This window comes from Balaenoptera ricei, chromosome 3 (genome assembly GCF_028023285.1).
Source record: "Balaenoptera ricei isolate mBalRic1 chromosome 3, mBalRic1.hap2, whole genome shotgun sequence".
In the NCBI taxonomy this organism is placed as follows: Eukaryota; Metazoa; Chordata; class Mammalia; order Artiodactyla; family Balaenopteridae; genus Balaenoptera; species Balaenoptera ricei.
Window position 1 is genome coordinate 12013522 of NC_082641.1, and position 19657 is coordinate 12033178.

Sequence of the window (19657 nt, forward strand, 5' to 3'; positions counted from 1 at the left end):
GCAGGTTGTAGGTCGCAAAAGGTGCCTCTTATTTCTGCCTCTCACTGATTCTTACATGGTTGGTAACCTGGAAAGGGAAACTGCCAGTGAGTCCGAGTGCCTTACAGAAATGCCCTGGAGGCCTGGGAGGACCACGAGAGGCTTAGAATGGGCATGAAAGTGTCCTCGGGGACTCTTACGTTTTTCGGTTAAGAAGAACTACCGCCCTGCCTGCTCCCACCCATTCAGACTATCTTATCCCCCTGGCGGTCAGCTGCGGCCACCTCCCTCCTTGTCTGCTTCCGTGAAGCTGTCTGCGGTCACAGCCCAGCAGCTGTGCCTAACCCACGGCCCAGGTCCTTCTTCCTCCTTCAACGCACACCTTCTGGAAAGTTCTGCTGAGAGCAAGAGCGGAGTGGATGTGGATCAACCCAGGCAGTGACTGCGCCAGCCCCCAAACGCGGATGCAGAACCTCCCTGCGTCCGCCCACCAGGCAGCAATAGAAGGACAGCCCTGCCTTTCTCTCAGAGGCCGGGTGACCCGTGCAAATTCCTAACCTCCACTCTGTAAGGGAGTGGTGATCGTGCTCACTGGCGTTAATTGAGATCGATTTTTAAATGCCTCATACTTAGACTGGGACATAGGAAGTTTTCAGAAACTACTAATAGCATTATTATCGTGGCAAAGTACTCGCATTACGAGACACAGGATGGTACGCTATATGATAAAAAACAGCTGTGCCACAGAAGTTGGTTTTGTTTACATTTTCTAGCAAATGTGGCTTTGTAGTCTCAACACTATTGGGTGTTGCTATGTAAGTCATGCTAAAAGGATAAAATTGCATGAAGGGGTGTGCACAGGCCAAAGCCCGACGTGGACATCCATGAGGGACGGGAACACGTACCAGGCTCCTCAGCCGCGACAGGACCGAGAACCTGGCACTCCGGTGTATTTAACTTCACCACCCACTGTGGGCCTAGAGTCCTGGCCCCTGGAATTCCCAGCACACAGGCTCCTTGACCGTGGTCAGCCATCTACTCCAGTGTGTCCCAGTACCAGCTCAGTAGCCCAGGGCTGTCAGGCGTATGGCAAGGTTTCTGACAGTCGTGTCTACACCGACCCAGGACCTGCCCCAGACATCCGAGAGACCAGCGGAGGGAAGCAGCGGAGCCCTGGGAAGCCGTGAATGGCCAGACAGCATCTTCGGTGGGAGCCCCTGAGAACAAGCCAGTGGGGCGCCTGACACCACTTCCACATCCCAGCTGTTGACAGAGGGGATTGAACAAGATGTAGCTCAGGATTTGGAGGTCTCAGCTTCCTCCTCCTCCCCTGGAACAGAGGGGTCACTTGGTAAATGACAGCTTGGGACAAACACCATCTGCGTTTCTTCTACTCAGCAGCTAACAGCACTCAGCTTGTGAACCTGAGTAGATGGTCTTGAGAAATGATCTGTGTTTAACTTTTGCAGTCTTGCCCCATTGAGTGAGTTACTGGACACGTATTGAGTGCCTGCTATGTGCCGGTCACTGTGATGGACACTAAAGGCACAATGGTGACCTGAAGACATTGGGTACCACTGGGACTCCAAGATAAGGGGAAGATAGGCTTTCCCACGCCAGGGGCTGTCCCCGAAACTTGAGTTGTGAGGCCGGTGGTGTCCACAGGTGCTCTGCGATGCTGTGCCGTCCCCATGACGGCCGCACCTTCAGGACGGTTGAATCATCACGCTCACAGGAGGACCACCCACCCAGGGATACATACAGGAGGCAGAGCAGCTCTCCATGAGAGCAGAACAGTAGTTGGTCTGCTTTTCAGGTGTCCCGCATTCTTCCTTTAGAAGGGAAAAAAGGTGGAAATGGTTAGGGATGCCAGCAGCATGACAGTCACAGTGACATGACTGTGACATAGATGGAACCCAGCATGGCATCAGCGTGAGAATGAGCCATTCCTCTGATGGTGCAAGGAAGATGGGACTGAAATAATCAAGCTTCCAAAGTAAAGTGTCATCATCGCTGGGATTTATTTTTTTTAGATCGTTCCTAAATTGCTTTCTAGAGAAATCCTGATGGTCAGTTACTGAAAAAGAGGCACCAAGTTAGCTAAAGAGTGTGGAGGCGTCCATCCAGTGGGCCCTGCTCTGGGCCGTCGTGCCGTGGCGCACGCAGACGAGCGACCTCGTGTCATCAGATCCCATTTCAGCTCCCCTCTGCCTTTTTGTTCATCTTTCCCTCTACAGAGTGAAAGTAGCAGCAGTAGCAACATCTCCACCATGTTGGTGACACACGATTACACGGCAGTGAAGGAGGATGAGATAAACGTCTATCAAGGAGAGGTCGTTCAAATTCTGGCCAGCAATCAACAGAACATGTTTCTGGTGTTCCGAGCCGCCACTGACCAGTGCCCCGCAGCCGAGGGCTGGATTCCGGGCTTCGTCCTGGGGCATACCAGCGCAGTCATCATGGAGAACCCCGACGGGACCCTCAAGTGAGTGCCTGGCGGGGCGGCCGTGGCGGGGCGGGGCGGGGGGCAGGCGTTGCTGAGCACAGACGAGGCACAGAGGCCCTGGGAGGGTGAAGCCCGTTGAGAGAAAGCAGTGCTGTGGTCTGTTGAAGCGGGTCATCTCTATACAGAGTGTGGAGCCCCACCGTGAAGGTGGGGCGGGTTCCATCTCTCAGACCTGTTCTGATGGGTGCTTTTACTAACCTGCATTTGCACACACATAGCTTTTTTTAAGCCGCTAGACAGAGCATCGTGATATTTTAGTTCCCAGAGGTCTTGGGTGAGGGGTGGGGACTTTCCGAGGGCCCCTGACTCGTATCGGGCGTGCTGAGGGTGCATCATTGACGTCCTCGTTCCGTAAGCTTCAACTAAAGATCCGTGTGATGCCACTGCCATCGTGCCTTATGTATACTAGGTTACTTTAGTCAAGTAACTTGAAACCAATTTTGCCGCGTTAAACATTACTTTAAAGAAAACTGAATTCAGGGGCTGGTTTCAAACTCTGCCCTTCCCTGAATCTCTCTGGCTGTAGGAGACGCCAGCCAGATGGCTTCTGGCCGTGGAAACATCGCAAAACTGTGATTTTTAAGCCTCCAGAGGCTTCAACACAAAAGACCAGACTCAAAGGCACAGGCGGTGGTCACGTTCCTCTCCAAGCATGGCAGTACCCCTGGCTGGTTTGCAGCCCAGACTGGCGACCCTTCCAGCACTGCCCCAGACCTCTGGGCTAAGCGCCTACACCCCATGGGGAGTCCAGGCTTGGGTTCAGGCTACAAAGAGCCCATCTTCCATGACGGTCCCTTGTCCTGTTTCTCCTTGATACACAGAGATATTTTATTCTAGTACATTGTTCAAGAATCCCATTTTATACTTTGTTTCCTCAAAAATATTCTTAGACCCTGTATTAGGGTTCTCCAGAGAAACAGAACCAATAGGGTGTATGTGTGGTCAGGTGGTGGTTATTGTAACCATACAGTTGTGGAGACTGGTGAGTCCAGACCTGCACTGTGGGCCAGCAGGCTGGGGGCCCTGGAGAGCCAGTGGTGCAGGTAAAGTCTGAAGGTATTCTGCTGGAGAATTCCCTCATGCTCAGGGAGGCTGGTCTTTTTTTCGTTCGACTCAGGCCTTCAACTGATTGGATGAGACCCACCACACTCCGGAGGGCAGTCTGCTTCACTCTACCAGTTAAAATGTTAATCTCATCCGGAAACACCCAGAATGATGTTTGACCAAATATTTAGGTCCAGTCAAGTTATACGTAAAATTAACCATCACAGACACCTTTATATTTAATCCTTAAAATTTGATTTAAGGAACTTGGCTTTTATCTCTGGTCATTGAGAATCGCAGAAAAGTTTTCCTTCGCAGAGATCGCTGTTGCTAAAGGAATCTCAGTCACCCTATATCCACGTAAATTGGACAGTCCGCTTTTCTCTGATGCTTTCAGGAATTGTTTGCTGAGCACCAGGAAGGCGTAATACTGACAATGTGTTGTGGTCCCCCTAGGAAGTCAACATCTTGGCACACAGCACTCCGTTTAAGGAAAAAATCTGAGAAAAAAGATAAAGACGGCAAACGGGAAGGCAAGTTAGAGAACGGTTATCGGAAGTCTCGGGAAGGACTCAGCAACAAGGTATCTGTGAAGGTGAGCACGGGTGTCTCCAGGAACCTGTGCTCCTCGGGGAGCACGCAGGGCTGGTGCCGGCCCAGGAGGAGCCGTCGCGGACCTGGCGCCCAGCCTTGCCTGGCAGCAACCCGCCTCTCTCTGCCCTGTGAGCAGACCCGCAGGGCTTTGTAGGGGGCTCTCATGGGCGGTGTGGCGCAGGTATGCATACGTATTCCGAGGAACCGGGTGTACGGGTGAACCCCTGAGCGGGCACATGTGTAGCTTACAAAGAAGGCCGCGGGATTCCCAGAGGGAGCAGACACTAGGACCTCAGAAGCAGACGGGGCACAGAGCAGCTGTGGCTCAGACCACAGGGGAAGTGACCAGACACCGAGATGCAGGTTCACTGCTGCAGCAGATTCCCTCGGCGGGTGCTTCAGTCCACTTTACTTCTGTAATCAGATTGCCTTAAACCTGTGCAGGTTTTGCCTGGGGAGAAAGGAAATACCTCCTGAGGGGAACTCGAGGCCCCTGAGTCAGGGCCCTGGCCATTCTGCAGAAGGGGGCGGTTCGGGGACCTGCTGGACTCAGCCCATGGGATGAGTAAAGGGGACTTCTCTGAGTGTGAGCAGCATTTGTGCGTTTGTGCGTAGGAAGAACAATCTCTCCTCCATCTGTGTGACACGAAGCCTTCCGGTACATTCAAAGGCAGTCGGAATGCGGTCAGTTTTGATTGATACGCAGGCAAACCAAGTCGTGTTTCCTCTCATCTTTCAACAACAACTGTAGCCCTAGAATAGAAACAGTATTTCTCAGAGTAGCTCATGTATCTGGTTAATAGCTGTGCGCTTTTTCCGTTTCAGCTTCTCAATCCCAACTACATCTATGACGGTGAGTTCTGTTCTTTTTCTTGTAGACTTTAGAGGGTGGGTCTACGGGGCATGTCAGGACACTCGAGTGTAGCCTGTGGACGTGGGCTTTCTGTGGCACTCTGGGCCTGGGCAGCATCTCATTCATTTGTTGGGGGAGGTTGGTGGGCACAAGAGGGGGGCTGGGTGACCAGCGTTACTGACTCCTTTCTCACGTAGTTCCCCCAGAATTCGTCATTCCCTTGAGCGAGGTCACGTGTGAGACAGGGGAGACCGTTGTTCTTAGATGTCGGGTCTGTGGCCGCCCCAAGGCCTCGGTCACCTGGAAGGGCCCTGAACACAACACCTTGAACAGCGATGGTCACTACAGCATCTCCTACAGGTGAGGGAAGCCCCCTTGGGGGTCAGTTTCACAGGCGGTGAGCATGACCTCATTCCACTGGGACTGACGCAGCCGATTCCCTGGGTCACCTCTGGCCCTGGGATGTCTCCTGTGAGGGCAGGTGTCATACCTGGGTGTGCAGCTAGGATTGAAATCCCACTTGAAATTGCCCATCAGCATTTGAGCTCCTCATTTCCTGTGACCCCGAAGGAGAGAGGTCGGGGGGCTGGTGGTGGGGAGACCTGAGCCTTTCTGAACGCCATGTGCCCTTCTCTGTGGCAGTGACTTGGGAGAGGCCGCTCTGAAGATCGTTGGTGTGACCACCGAGGACGACGGCATCTACACATGCATCGCAGTGAACGACATGGGGTCAGCCTCGTCTTCAGCCAGTCTGAGGGTTCTAGGTAAGCTGCACCCCGAGCCCCACACACTCTCGATGTGGCCTGAGATACGTGACAAGTCACTCGGGGGCTGCAAGGAGCAGGCCAGCCTCTGGGACACCCAGGCGGGTGCCCTCGGGCAGGGGAGGAGCACGGTGAGGGCTTCTGCCCACGGCCACTGAGCGTGTGAGCCTCTGGTCCAGCCTCCAGGTGGGAGCAAGGCAGCCTGTGCTCAAAATACATTCTCGTCTCCAACTTCTCGCTCGTCCGATTGTTCAGTTGATGCTTTAGCTCTAAGAGAAGCTATCCTCAGTCAGTCTCATGTAGAATAGAATGAAAAGAAAGGAAAGATGGGAGTGTGGGTGAGCCCCGAGCAGGCTCTGTGTACCATCCTAGCCCGTAACAGCCCTTCCAGAGGGTGTGTCCTCCCAGCCCTTCCATGAGCGCGGGACGACCCTGGTGGGGCTAAAGCCCTTGCTCTCTCCATGCCCAGCAAGGTCTGATCTCTCTCCTCAGCTAAACCCTGAGCTGCTGGCAGCAGAACTCGTATCTTAGGCCTTTTAGCGTTTCCTGTAGATGCGCTTGACGTATGCAGATGCTTAGTGAGCAACACGTCCTGGCTGATTCCCAGCTGCCGTTTCACAGCTGTGCAGCCCAGGGCTGCTGAGATTTCTCCTGGGTCCTCCAGCTGCACCAGGTGTAGGATGCAGCCTCCTAGAGTGACACTTAAAGAACTAAAATAAGTTAAATAAATTAAATAAAACCAATTTTTTAAAACTATGGTAAGTAAATAAATAAAAGGACTAAAAGATGAATTGAGTCCAGGAGTGCCCTGTGTGTAGACAGTAAACAGAATTGTCTTTAGAAGTTTTTATGCTGTATATCTTAATCCCGTATATTTTAACCTCATAAGTCAAAGAAGGGAAGGGTTTTGGTTTTTGGATCACAGCGCAGGAAAGGAAGATAATTTTGAATTTGACAGTAGAGAATCACCAATGTTCTGATTTTTAAAAGATGTCACAAAAAGTATACAGGTGATTTTTTTTTTTTTTTTTTTTTTTTAACAAATCCCTGGTGAAAGCAAGGGAGCTTAGGGAGACAGAAGGCTGTTCATAGGAATGGTCTTACAGAAGTGCAAATGGGAAAATAATGGAAAAGCAAGTGTGTGTTTATTTCTGTCACATAAATCCATCTTTGTCTCATACTAAGTCCCAGCGCAGTGTGGATTTTGTACTTCTGGTGCGTCTCCATTTCCACGAGCCTCCGTTCAGACGCTCAGAGGCCCAGGCAGCTGCCACGTTGGACAGTGCAGGGCTCTAGTCTCCTTCCCCGAGAGGCGCCCCGTACGCCAGGCTCAGGGAGATGCTGCCTTTCTTGCAGGTCCAGGGAGTGATGGCATCATGGTGACCTGGAAGGACAACTTTGACTGCTTCTACAGCGAAGTGGCTGAGCTTGGCAGGTACGGTGGAGAACCCGGAGCCCCCCGCCCCGAGATCGCAGAGTGAGAGACACGACTCTGTAGGAGCCCACAAAGTTCAATGGCGGATTTTGCCAGCAGTTGGAAGTTAGATGTATTACATCCGAAATGTAACCTGTAATTGCCTTTTGGTTTTAAACACTGAGGAAGTGAGGAGGAGATTTCCAGTGCAGGTTCCAAGAGAGAATTAAGGCTCAATACCGTGAGCCGTCCGGTGATGTGATGACTTCCCTCCTGCTCCGTGTCCAGGGCAGCACTAGCTACGCCCCATCCTTGGGAGAATCCAGGGAAGAGCCACTCAGACCCTTTCTCATGGGACATTATTCTCTGGAACCCAGTTGAGAGGGGCTGAATGTGTCCTCCAGGTCTCAGCTGTGCCTGGAGATTTAGGGTCCCCCTGCGTAGACCAAGAGGGGGCTTCGACAGAGAGGGGCCATTCCCCTCCGGACGGCAGCCCGGGCTCAGGCGGTGGGTGGCTCAGCGGCGCCCTCGGTCACCCCGCCCCTTCTGCCGCGGCACGGCACTCAGCCGCACCTCCTGTCACGTCCCGTAGGGCAAGAAGAAGGTCAGAAGCGTGACAGCTGGGCTTGTCCCCGTTAAAAGCTTTCCAAGAACCCCCCGCAGCGGCCTCGTACACTCCGGTGGCCACTCCTGGTCCGCTGGCTCCAGGGATCCACGCACACGCCTGTGTGGGTCAGCCCGAGGCGCCCGTCAGTCACCTGTCGCCGCACGAGGCTCAGCCCTGCTGTCCGGAGCAGCAGAGATGTATCCCTTCGTGCAGCGTGCCACTGACCGGACAGTTATTCTCTTGGTCCCTCCTGGGCTCGGTCAGCTGGCACCCCCATGCCTCACCCGCGTGTCTGTGGCCTCTCTCCACGTAGACGTTCACCCTGGGCCTCCTCGTGTGATGGCAGACGCAGCCCGGGAGCGCAGAAGCAGAGGCTGCAGCCTCTCAGGGCCCAGCTTCAGAAATTAACCACCACACTTTGTCCACATTCTGTGGACGCAAACAGCCACCCGCCAGCCCAGGTCCAAGGGAGGAGAAGGAGACTCCGCCTGTCCGTGGGAGGAGGGGCAAAGCAGTGTGCCCACCTTCCTCCCCGCAGTCTGCATTCCCCAGCCCCCGAATCTCATCCCACCGTGGCAGCCCGCTCAGGCTTGAGGTCCAGGATCTTGTTATCCGGATCCAGTCGAGGTGCAGCCGCGGCTTCCTGGATGTGGTTCGCTGGGTGCAGCTCCGGAGACCACAAACTAGAGATGAGTTACCAGCCCCCCGACTCACATCCTGCAGCGGCAAGACAGACACGGGGACGACAGTCAACGCTCCCGTCCGAAGTGGGGGTCATGGGGTGCCCAGGGGCCACCTAGTAGTCCGTTGCAAGCTTCTTCGTGCGGCGAGGTTTCCATGAGAGCAAGGTGGAAGCCGCCTGGTGAATGTCACGATGTCACGGCTGCTCCGTTCAGCAGCGGGAGCACGTCACGTGGCTGTCCTCGGCCAGACGGAGCCCGCCTCTGGGAGGGGAGGGGAGGAGACAGGACAAGCACAGGCAGGCTTCCTCGGGGCCGTCGCGTGGCTGCAGCCCCTCCGCTGGTGCCGGGGAGAGCAGGGCCACCAGCTGGGGAGGCTGCCTGGGTCAAAAGAGTCTTTTCTCCGTGACACGCTCAGAGTCCTCTGAAAATGGTCTTCTCCACCTGTCTTCTAGGGGCAGATTCTCTGTCGTTAAGAAATGCGATCAGAAGGGCACCAAACGAGCAGTGGCCACTAAGTTCGTGAACAAGAAGTTGATGAAGCGCGACCAGGTCACCCACGAGCTCGGAATCCTGCAGAACCTCCAGCATCCGCTGCTGGTTGGCCTCCTCGACACCTTCGAGACCTCCACCAGCTACGTCCTGATTCTGGAAATGTGCGTACGCGCCAGCTGCCTCTCCTCTTTCTAGTGCTCGGCCTCAACCCCAAGTGGTCTTGCTGTTTATTCTCTAAGAAGTATAGAAATCAGGATTTTAGGATTCACAGAACTTCTAAAAACACACGTCTGCTCTCAGAGACCATAGTTCTAGAGCTTTCCAGCAGTGCTAGAGGGAAGTATAGCTGCCTGACAAGGAAGCACAAACCTAGCATCAAAATGCTCCCCACCCAGGCTCTCTCGGGCGTCTCAGCCAACCTGGAGATGCCCCCTGGTTCCCAAAGGTCCTGGGAGGCCAGGCCTCTGCAGACCACACCCCTGCTCGTGCCCTCGGGCTGACCTGATCCCACGTGTTTGCCCAGCTGGGCGAGGCCGGCTGGTGGGCGCCTGCAGCGGGCTGGCTCAGACCTGCTCGTGTCTGATGCTTCGGCATCCAGCTCTGCCCCGGGGCCCATCCTGCCCCTCCAAGGGTGATGAGAATGGGAGCGTAGGTGCGCCCTCTGGAGGGGGGTGGATCCCCCCAGGGCAGCCCGCTGGTCCCCGTGGTGCTTACTGGGCCCTGTGTGCCATCTCGGGAAACATTGGAGTCGTTTAAAGATAAAGTGTGAGACCTCTGACCCAAGAGCAGGGGGCCTCAGCCTGGGGGCATTTTGCCCCTCAGGGGACATTTGGCACAGTCTGCAGACGTTTTGCTGGTCACAGCTCGCCGTCCCGCAGGGCACAGGGCAGCCCTGCAACAGAGGACCATTGTCCCAAAGTATCAGTAACACCGGGTTGAGAAGCCCTGCCCTTAGAACATTCTGGTCTCTCTGAGACACCTCGTCATGTAGCTTTGTTGAAATTCCTAGTCCTCCTTTTCAGGGGGAGTCATTTCATACATTTACTTGGATTCACGAGTTCGTTTCCATTGGCCAGAGCACCATCTTTTGTGCCATTTCCTAGTCCTTGACGCGTTGTTGGGAAGAGTGGGCCTGGCAGGAGGACCAGCCGTGGAGCGCGCGGGGCGCGGTCACAGGGACCGTGGGCTCCTTGCTCGCGGGGACTCCCTTGAGGCCCCGCACCCGCCATCCCATCGGTCACATTCGTAAGGAGTTTGGAAGTGTCTCCGTGTCACAGCCTTCACAGGTGCAGCTGCTGCAGGGCCCTCGGCGCCAGGTCCAGCCCCAGCCCCGCTCCCCGCCAACCCCGGGGAGGGGATGTTTTGAGGGTGTCCCCGCCCAGGGCTCCTGCTGGAGCATCTCCCGGGGCCTGTTCAGCCCTCTCTCCGGCCTAACAAACCTCCCAGATGGCGGAGGGAGCAGGAAGGACCTCCGGCCTCCCCAGCCGCCCCCAAGGCTGGCCGTCGTGTGCGAAGGGCAGGTCGGCGGACCTGGGGCTTGTTTCTCAACCTCGGCTCCCGTGGACTCTCAGCTACTTGAGGGATCGTTACGGGGCTAAAACGATGTCCAGGCAGAGGCCTGGGCCCTGTGGGCCCTCAGTACCGGGGAAGGCACTTTCTGGCTCTAGAAGCTTGGTGACTAAAAGCCTCTGCTCATCTTCCCCGGGGAGTTGCAACAGAAAGAGAGTCCTAGAGTCCTTGTCAGAAATCTCCTGCAGGACCTCGGTTTCTAGTTTACATTTTCAGTACATTCAGCTGTCATTTCTTTTCACTGGAAACTAAATGGTTTGGCCTCATCATTGCTGTTAATAGGGTTTATTTTCGTAACAAACTACTTACTACCAAAGTTCCCTTGATTACTTGACATTACGAAACAGGTGGCTGATCTTTCCATAAATTTCTGTTTTGCAAAGGGGGTAGCCTAGCCCGGTGTTCAGGGAGACTGGGGCCAGACCACCTCATTGCAAGTCTAGCCTTCCCTTATGAGCTGTGTGACCTTGGGAAAGTTACATACCTTCTCTGTGCCTCCGTTTCCTCATCTGTAAAATGGGGACCGTAAAACACTCTTCCCAGAGAGTTGTCGTGAGGATTACATGAATTGATAGAAAGCACTTAGTCCCTGGCACGGGGCAGCTCTGTATAGGTGTTTTTTAAATGTTAAAAGTAATTTCACAGTAGGAAGACTTTGAGCCCAACGTGAAGCCCTCACTGTACTGTATGTGTCTTAACGTTCTCTCGTTCAGCCGTCACATGACCCGTTTTCCAGATGGCGAGACCAAGGCTTGGGGAGGTGGTCCCACATCATCCCCTCCTCCAGCAGGTACCTGCAGAGCGCCTGCTGTGTGCCGGGCACTGCCAGGCAGCTTGCCCAGGTCTTGTGCTCACATCCAAGGGGCAGGGTGTGAGTCAAGCCTGCTGGGGGCGGGGTTGGGGAGCCTGGGTGCACCCATCTCCGCCTCCCAGTTCCCTCTGTGGGTCCAGATGCCTTGTTCCCCACTTGTGCCTCCACAGTGAGCTTAAAAAGAAATTGCCCTCTTGATCCCGTCCTGCCTTCAGGTAGAGGTATGATCCCCAAAAGCTGACAGAACAGTGACAACGGGGCACGGAGGTGACGCGTATATCACAGGAGACGGGTCTAAAGCGACCTGCACCATAACGCGCATTCCTCCCTCTGCAGGGCTGACCAGGGACGGCTCCTGGAATGTGTGGTGCGATGGGGAAACCTCACGGAGGGGAAGATCAGGGCATATCTGGGGGAGGTTCTGGAAGCCGTCCGTTACCTTCACAACTGCAGGATAGCACACCTGGACCTAAAGGTTAGTGGGGCCCCGGGGACGGGAAAGCCGAGGGACCCCAGCGCGGCCACGCGGGATGCAGAGCCCACTCTCGGCCTGTCCTCTGAAGCCAGGCCAGGAGCCCGCGGGGACTGGGGACCAACACAAGGGGTGGGAGATGGGAGCAGTGATTTCTAATCTCTGTTTTTAAACGTTGGATATACACAAGCAATAAAGTACCAGGTAAACGTGTGAGGTCTTCAGACATTTCTTGCGATTTCAGGGGGTTCCTGTGAGTGTCGCTGGGTCGGGTTGGGGCTGGAGCAGGGTGACGGAGGCGGGAGGCGGAGGCAGAGTCGGAGGCGGAAGGCCTGCGGCGGGAGGCGGGAGGCGGAGGGTCGCTGCCGCCGCCGCCGGGAGGGAAGTGAATCCCCGGCTTCACTCACCGGCACGGTTTAACACGGCAGCTGTGCGTGAAAGTTCCAGAGAAGTCAGGGCAGCTTCTCCTCTGTGTGGGCTCTCTGTCCTCCCGAGGGCTTTGTCCTGTTTCGCACGTGGACGGTCGGCGCCAGTCGACCTCGTAGATGCCTGGTGAGCCTCGCACCTCAGCTTGAGACGGGGGTGGCTGGAGTGGATGACGGTTGTCTTGTCCTGTCTCCTAGCCCGAAAACATCCTAGTGGATCAGAGTTTAGCCAAGCCAACCATCAAACTAGCGGACTTTGGAGATGCTGTCCAGCTCAACACGACCTACCACATCCACCAGTTACTGGGGAACCCCGAGTTCGCAGCCCCCGAAATCATCCTGGGGAACCCGGTCTCCCTGACCTCGGACACGTGGAGTGTTGGAGTGCTGGCCTATGTGCTTCTCAGCGGCGTGTCCCCCTTCCTGGACGACAGCGTGGAAGAGACCTGCCTGAACATTTGCCGGCTAGACTTTAGTTTCCCAGATGACTACTTCCAAGGAGTGAGCCAGAGGGCCAAGGACTTCGTGTGTTTCCTCCTGCACGAGGACCCTGGCAAGCGTCCCTCGGCTGCGCTGGCCCTCCAGGAGCAGTGGCTGCAGGCGGGCCACGGCCATGGCCACGGCAAAGGCGCGGGCGTCCTCGACACGTCCAGACTGACCTCCTTCATTGAACGGCGCAAACACCAGAACGATGTTCGACCGATTCGTAGCGTTAAGAACTTCTTACAGAGCAGGCTCCTGCCTAGGGTTTGACCTGTCTTGAAGTCCTTTCTCATTCTCTTTCACCTGCCAATCAGCTGTGCGTTTGAATTTTGGAGAGAAACACAAACCAACATAACTGATCAGCTGCCGTACGTTCATCGTGTGAAATTGCATTCCGAGTGAGCTGTGCTCGGCAGTGCCTGGGACTCGGGCTGCAAGCTGTGCTGGGGTGGAGGACCTTCTCGAACACTCTGCGAGGGCGGAGACAGCATTGCTGTGTCACAGTCTTTTATTCAGGTTTCTGCAAAAAAAATAAAAGGAAACTTTTTTAAACGAACATGAGTAGAATTTTGCAAATTTAACATTTTCCAGGATTTCTTCAAGGAAGCGAAATGCCTATGTTCAACCACTGGTGTTAACGAACAAAACAGAGATACTGGACACCTCTGGGGAAGACCCCCGCCCCAGTGGCGGCCGTCTCCGCGGCCTCGTCCAGCTCGGGGTCCCCCTGGCTCTGAGCTTTTCCAGCTGCTTGGTCTGTGTGCCTCTGGCCCCGACGCCAGACTAGGCTTCTGAAACGTGCATTCGACCTCAAACTTTTGCATAAAAATAGAATGAATCGTTTTGCTCTGAGGAAATGTAGGCCTTACTTGTATATAAGACTGGTCCTGCCTTCGGTCTGTCCTTTCCACCCCCCCCCCCCCCCCCGCCTTACCCCCCTGCCCCCCACTCCCCGCCTCCCGCCCAAAGGAAGCCCCGGGCGTCTGAGGGGTCTGCCCATCCACCGAGGACATCGGGTTGGTTCTTGCCCCTCTGCCCCTCCCCACACGTCCCACCCCCAAGCCGTCAATCAGATTGTTGAGCAGTATACAGTCAGATGAAAATACTGTAAATGCACTCATTGGGGTTTTTTTGGTTTTATTTCATATCATGTGCAATGTTGTGGCTTTAACATTTTATGCAACTATTTATGAAGACCTCTGTTGTACCTGTAATAAATATATAGAAAAAGCACATACTTCGTACGGTGAGCTTTATGGTTTTGTGCGTGTGTCGGGGGGGTGGGAGGGGGGTCTTTGCCCTGTGCCATCGGTTCAAAGAGGCTTAACTCTTCGTGAAATTTGTCAGTTTTGAGGACTGTAAAAAGTGATTTCATACTCTGAATATAAAACTGGATAATAGGGTAATGTTTTAAATTTTATTATGCTATTATTCAGAATGCCAAAGTATTATTTTTTTTTTCCCAAAATCAGTCTGGACATTTCCTACTTTTTAGACTTTTTGACATTCAACTTTCTGTACAAAAATTGGCTGGATTTTGAGCTTTTGGTAAGAAATAAAAGCCAATTAAGCACTAGCCGCCTGGAGGCTGGCAGTGACGTCTGTGGCACCATGGCAGAATTCACGCTGGTGTGGGAGGCCCTCAACAAAAGACGCTGCGTTTCTGGGCACGCTTGAATTTTTCTGGATGTCTTTTTATCCTCGTTGTGTGAAATACACTAAAAAAAACAAAAAACAAAAAAAACAGCCCGCTTCCCAAGCCAGCCAGACACCTGGGTCTTCAGCCATAAACTGGCATAGTTGAGCTTTGCAGCTTCCAATGTATTTTATTTATTCTTTTGTTGGGTTTTTGTTTGTTTCTTGTAAAATTGTACAGAAACTTTTTAAAAGAAATTGGATTCAAAACTGGATGTGTATTCGTAACCTCACAACTTTTATTTGTGTATTGTTTCTTTTATTATTTCAGTTAAATTTTTACATTATTTTGCATGTATATTTCTTTGTACAGAGACCTTACATGTTTACACAGTATGATGTGATGTAAATATTTTATTTTGCCATCAGTTATTTTAAAAAATTAAACATATTTGCCTGATTTTTGTGTTAGGCCTTTTATTCAAGTTGGTCACTATTGAATCAAAAAGCGAGATCAATGAGGGAGAGACTGAAGGAGAGGCCTCTGGTGGGTCAGGGGAGGGGCGTGGGGAGGAGAATATTCTGGATTGGGAATCCACTGTAGGCCACCAGCAACGGGAGTCGGTCATACCCCTGCAGACTGGTGCACAACCCAGACTCAGAAGACACTGGCATATAAACCAGAACGTCAGCTGACTGTTTACAGAGGGACTGCACCGGTCCTGGTTAGAATAACTAAGGTACCCCTGGTTCTTGATGTACACATAATCAGAGCAAGGGGAAAAGCTGTTGCAACTTGGCCACAGAAAAGCAAAATTAATGTTGTTCAGATGGATTAAAGCATATGAAACACTAGGTTCCAGCACCTGCGTTAGGAACAATCCCAAGAACTCACACCTGCGAAGACCCCCCGGTGGGGGCTTCTGCCTGCTTCTGACAGTAGGTCAGCTTTCCTGATGAACACTATCATCTGTCTTGCGATGCCTTTTTGCTTTCTTTTTTGACTTGTTCCCCCTGGGATCGTGACTCTTCGCTCAGCACACTGCAAAGGCTATATTTTTCATCTGTTTGATCCTGAAGTTCAGACAAGTGTGAGAGGATGACATTTGTGCTAAGACCCCAAGTCCGGGCGTGGGAAGCTCGCTCCCCCTGAGGTGTGTGCCTCCTCCCGGGCGCCAGGGCAGCGAGGCTTGGTGGGCCCTGGAGGGACGGAAGTGCAGGGTCAGTCCTAATACGCCGCAGCAGCTCGGCGTCAGGCCCCAGAGGGAGTCCTGTGGCCACCACAGGGCACACCTCAGCAGCAGGAGGGAGGCAAGGCTCTGCTGTTTTTTAATCGGACACTTGTTGAAGGAAGTAGTTATGCCTGCGGGTTAGCAAAGCATCCCACGAGTGAAAAGTGGCCTATCACGATCACTACCTAGATTTCTCAAATAGCAAAATATTATTCTGCATGTTACTCTCTCTCTCTCTCTCTGTGTCTCTCTCTCCCTCTCTCTCTCTCTATATATATGTATTTTAATCCAGGCATTCTCTTTAGCTCTAAAGGAAAAAAGATTACCAGTATTTTTGTACAATAAATTATGAGTATCATCTTATAGCAAGTCATATCCAAAGAATATTAGACCATCGTAGATCATTGGAAGGAAAGGCCTTTCAACTGTACATCTCTGAGACATAACTGTAGAGACAAAGAATCCGTGGGATTGATAGGTTGCTCTGTGTGTGTGTGTGCATGATTTAACTTACAAAAAATAAAGTACACAAACCATAAGTAAATAGCTCAATACATTTCTATACATGTGTTTGTACCTGTGATCATCACCCAAAGCAAAATAGTCCAGTATTTCCACCGTCCCCCAGAAGATTCCTCCAGCCCCTTCCCAATAGGTCCCTACCTGCCAGAGCTGATGGCTGTTCTGATTTCTATCACCCATGAATTAGTTTGCCTTTGAACTTCACGTAAGTAGGATCATCTAGTATGTGCTTTTCAAAATTAAGCTAAACTTTTTGTTGTGAGATCACTGTAGAGTCACATGCAGGTGTATGAAATGTACCCTTCACCGAGATTTCCCCAGTGATAACATCTTGAAAACTCTTAACACTATGTCACAACCAGGATTTTGACGTCAGTACAGTCAAGGTGCAGGGCATCCCATCGCCACCAGAATCCCTCCTGTTGCCCTCTTCTAGCCACACTCACCTCCCTTCTGCCTTTAACCCCTGCCAACCACTGATCTGTTCTCCATTTCTATATTTTGTCATTTCTGTAATCTTACATAAATGGAGTCATATACTATATAACCTGAGATGGATTTTCTCACTGAGCGTTAATTCTCTGGAAATTCACCCAGGTTGTTGTGGGTATCAAGTTTTCCTTTTTATTACTAAGTGGTATTCTACAGTGTGGATGTACCATAGTTTGTTTAACCATTCACCCATTGAAGGACGTCTGAATTTTTTCCAGCTTTTGGCTGTCACAAGTAAAGCTTCTATGAACATATGTGTACAGATTTTCGTGTGAACATACGTCGTCATTTCTCTGGCATAAATGTCAGACAATTGGCAGATCGTATGGTAGTTGCATATTTCATTTTTGAAGGTTTGCTAAAATGTTTTCCAGACTCTACCATTTTACATTCTCACCAGCAATGCATGAGTAATCCAGTGTCTTCAGATCTTTTCCAGCATTTGGTGTTGTCACTGTTTTGGCCAGGGATAGAGGGGGCATTCTGACAAGTGCATTGTGACATGTTATTGTGGTTTTAATTTGCATTTCCCTAATGGCTAGTGATGTTAAACATTTTCCATGTGCTTAATTGCCATCTGTTTATCCTCTTCTGTGAAATGTCTCTTCGTGTCCTTTGCCCATTTTCTCATTGGAGTCTTTGGCTTTTTATTGTTGAGTTTTGAGAGTTCTTCATATATTCTAGACACTAGTCCTTTGTCAGAGATGTGATTCACAAACATTTTCTCCCACTCTGTAGTGTGTCCTTCAATTTTCCAAACAGGATCTTTCATAGAGAAAAAGATTTTAATTTGATGGAGTCCTTCTCATCAGTTCTTTCTTTTCTGGATCAAGCTTCTTGGTATTGAGTCTAAAAACTCTTTACCTAGCCCTACATTGAAGCTTTTTCTCCCAAGTTTTTTGTTTTTTCTAAACGTTTTTAAGTTTTACATTTAAGTCCATGATCCATTTTGAGTTAATCTTTGTATAAGGTATGAAATATAAGTTGAGGGGTTTTTGGGGTTTTTTTGTTTGTTTTCTTGCTGTTGTTTTGCAGATGGATGTCGAGTTGTTCTAGCACTGTTTGTTGAAAAGGCTACCCTTCTTTGATTTTGTTAAAAATCAGTTGGGGGCTTCCCTGGTGGTGCAGTGGTTGAGAATCTGCCTGCCAATGCAGGGGACACGGGTTCAAGCCCTGGTCTGGGAAGATCCCACATGCCACGGAGCAACTAAACCCGTGAGCCACAACTACTGAGCCTGCACGTCTGGAGCCTGTGCTCCGCAACAAGAGAGGCCGCAACAGTGAGAGGCCCACGCACCGCGATGAAGAGTGGCCCCCACTCGCCGCAACTGGAGAAAGCCCTCGCTCAGAAACGAAGACCCAACACAGCCAAAAATAAATAAATACATTTAAAAAAAAAAAAATCAGTTGGGCCCATTTATGTAGGTCTATCTCTGGGTTCTCTGTTCTGTTCCACTGATCTAATTACCTGTCCCTCCACTGAAACCACACAGTTTTGATGACTGTTGCTTTTCAGTAAGTCTTGAAATCAGGTAGACTGTACTGCTCCTCCCCCCACTTTATTCTTCTTTTTCAAGATTGTTTTAACTATTCTAGTTCCTTTGCCTTTCCATATAAATTTTAGGATACTCTTGTTTTTATCTACAAAATATCTTGCTGGAGGTTTTATAGAAATTGCGTTAAACCTATATATCAATTTGGGAAGAATTGACATCTTTACTATGTTGAGTCTTCCAATCCATGAATACACTGTAGCTCTCCATTTATTTAGATTTTCTTTGATTTCTGTCATCAGCATTTTGTAGTTTTAAAATTTCTTGTATATGTTTTGTTAGAATTATACCTAAGTATTTCTCTTTTTTTAAGCAATTATAAATATTGTATTTTTTCTTTTGGTGTCCATGAATTCATTGCTACTATTCAGAAATACAATTAATTTTTTAATGTTTATCTTTTATTCTACATATTTGCTAAACTCACTGGTTCTAGGTGTTTTTGTAGATTTCTTAGGATTTTCTGCATAATTATGTCATCTGCAAATAGAAAACAGTTATATTTCTTCTGTTCCAATTTGTATGCCTTTTATTTCTTTTTCTTTCCTTATTTCACTAGCTACAACTTCTAATATTATGTTGAATACAAGTGGTAAGAGCAGACATCCTTGTCTTGTTCCTCATCTTAAGTGGAAAAGCATTCCATCCTTCACCATGAAATACAATGTAAGCTATAGATTTTTATACATACTCTTTACCAAGTTGAGGATGTTCTCCTCTATCCCTGTTTTTCTGAGAGTTTTTTATCATGAATGGGTGTTGAATATTGCCAGATTTTTTCTATATCAATAGATATGATCATGTAATTTGTCTTCTTTAACCTATTAATATGGTGCATTATACTGATTGATTTTTTGAATATTGAGCCGACCTTGCATCCTTGGAATGAACCCAACTAAGTCATGGTGTATCATTCTTTCTCTGTTTCTGAATTGTATTTACTAATATTTTGTTAAGGATTTTTATGTCTATATTCATAAGGAATAGTGGTCCATAATTTTCTTTTTTTGAACTTTCTTTGTCTGGTTTTGGTATTAGGTACTACTAGCTTCATAAAATGAATTGAGAAGTGTTATCTCCTCTTCTGTTTTGTGGAAGAGATTGTATAAAATTGGTGTTAATTCTTTAAATGTTTGGGAGACTTCTCTAGTGGAACCATGTGGCCTGGAGATTTCTTTATGTGAAATTTTTGCTTTATGAATTCACTTTCCTTAATTGTCATAGTTATTCAAATGATCTATTTCATATTGAGTGAATTGTGATAGTTTGTGCTTTTCAGATTGATCTATGTCATGTCTAGTTATTCAATTATTGATAGAAGAATGTTGAAGTCTCCAACTATAATTATGGATTTTTCTGTTTCCTCTTTCATGTCTATCTGGTTTTGCCTCATACATATTTTGCAGCTCTGTTCTTTGACACACACATACTTGGGATAACTGTGTCTCCTTGGCAGGTTAACCCTTGTATCACTTTGTAATATATTCCATTCTTCTCTCTAGTAATTTCCTTTGCTCTAATACCCAC

General features: G+C 50.2%; 1 protein-coding gene across 2 annotated transcripts in view; it reads left to right on the forward strand.

Moving 5' to 3' along the window:
• TRIO (trio Rho guanine nucleotide exchange factor) overlaps positions 1-13968 on the forward strand; it is a 383177-nt gene extending 369209 nt beyond the window's left edge. For both annotated transcript variants that reach the window (XM_059916123.1, XM_059916121.1), the window contains exons 49-57: positions 2217-2464; positions 3986-4124; positions 4949-4976; positions 5174-5336; positions 5619-5740; positions 7097-7175; positions 8897-9097; positions 11653-11791; positions 12412-13968. In XM_059916123.1, the coding sequence (XP_059772106.1) occupies positions 2217-2464; positions 3986-4124; positions 4949-4976; positions 5174-5336; positions 5619-5740; positions 7097-7175; positions 8897-9097; positions 11653-11791; positions 12412-12966 (1674 nt within the window). In that variant the 3' untranslated portion in view covers positions 12967-13968. The remainder of the gene's footprint in view (positions 1-2216; positions 2465-3985; positions 4125-4948; positions 4977-5173; positions 5337-5618; positions 5741-7096; positions 7176-8896; positions 9098-11652; positions 11792-12411) is intronic.
• The last annotated feature ends 5689 nt before the right edge of the window (positions 13969-19657 follow it).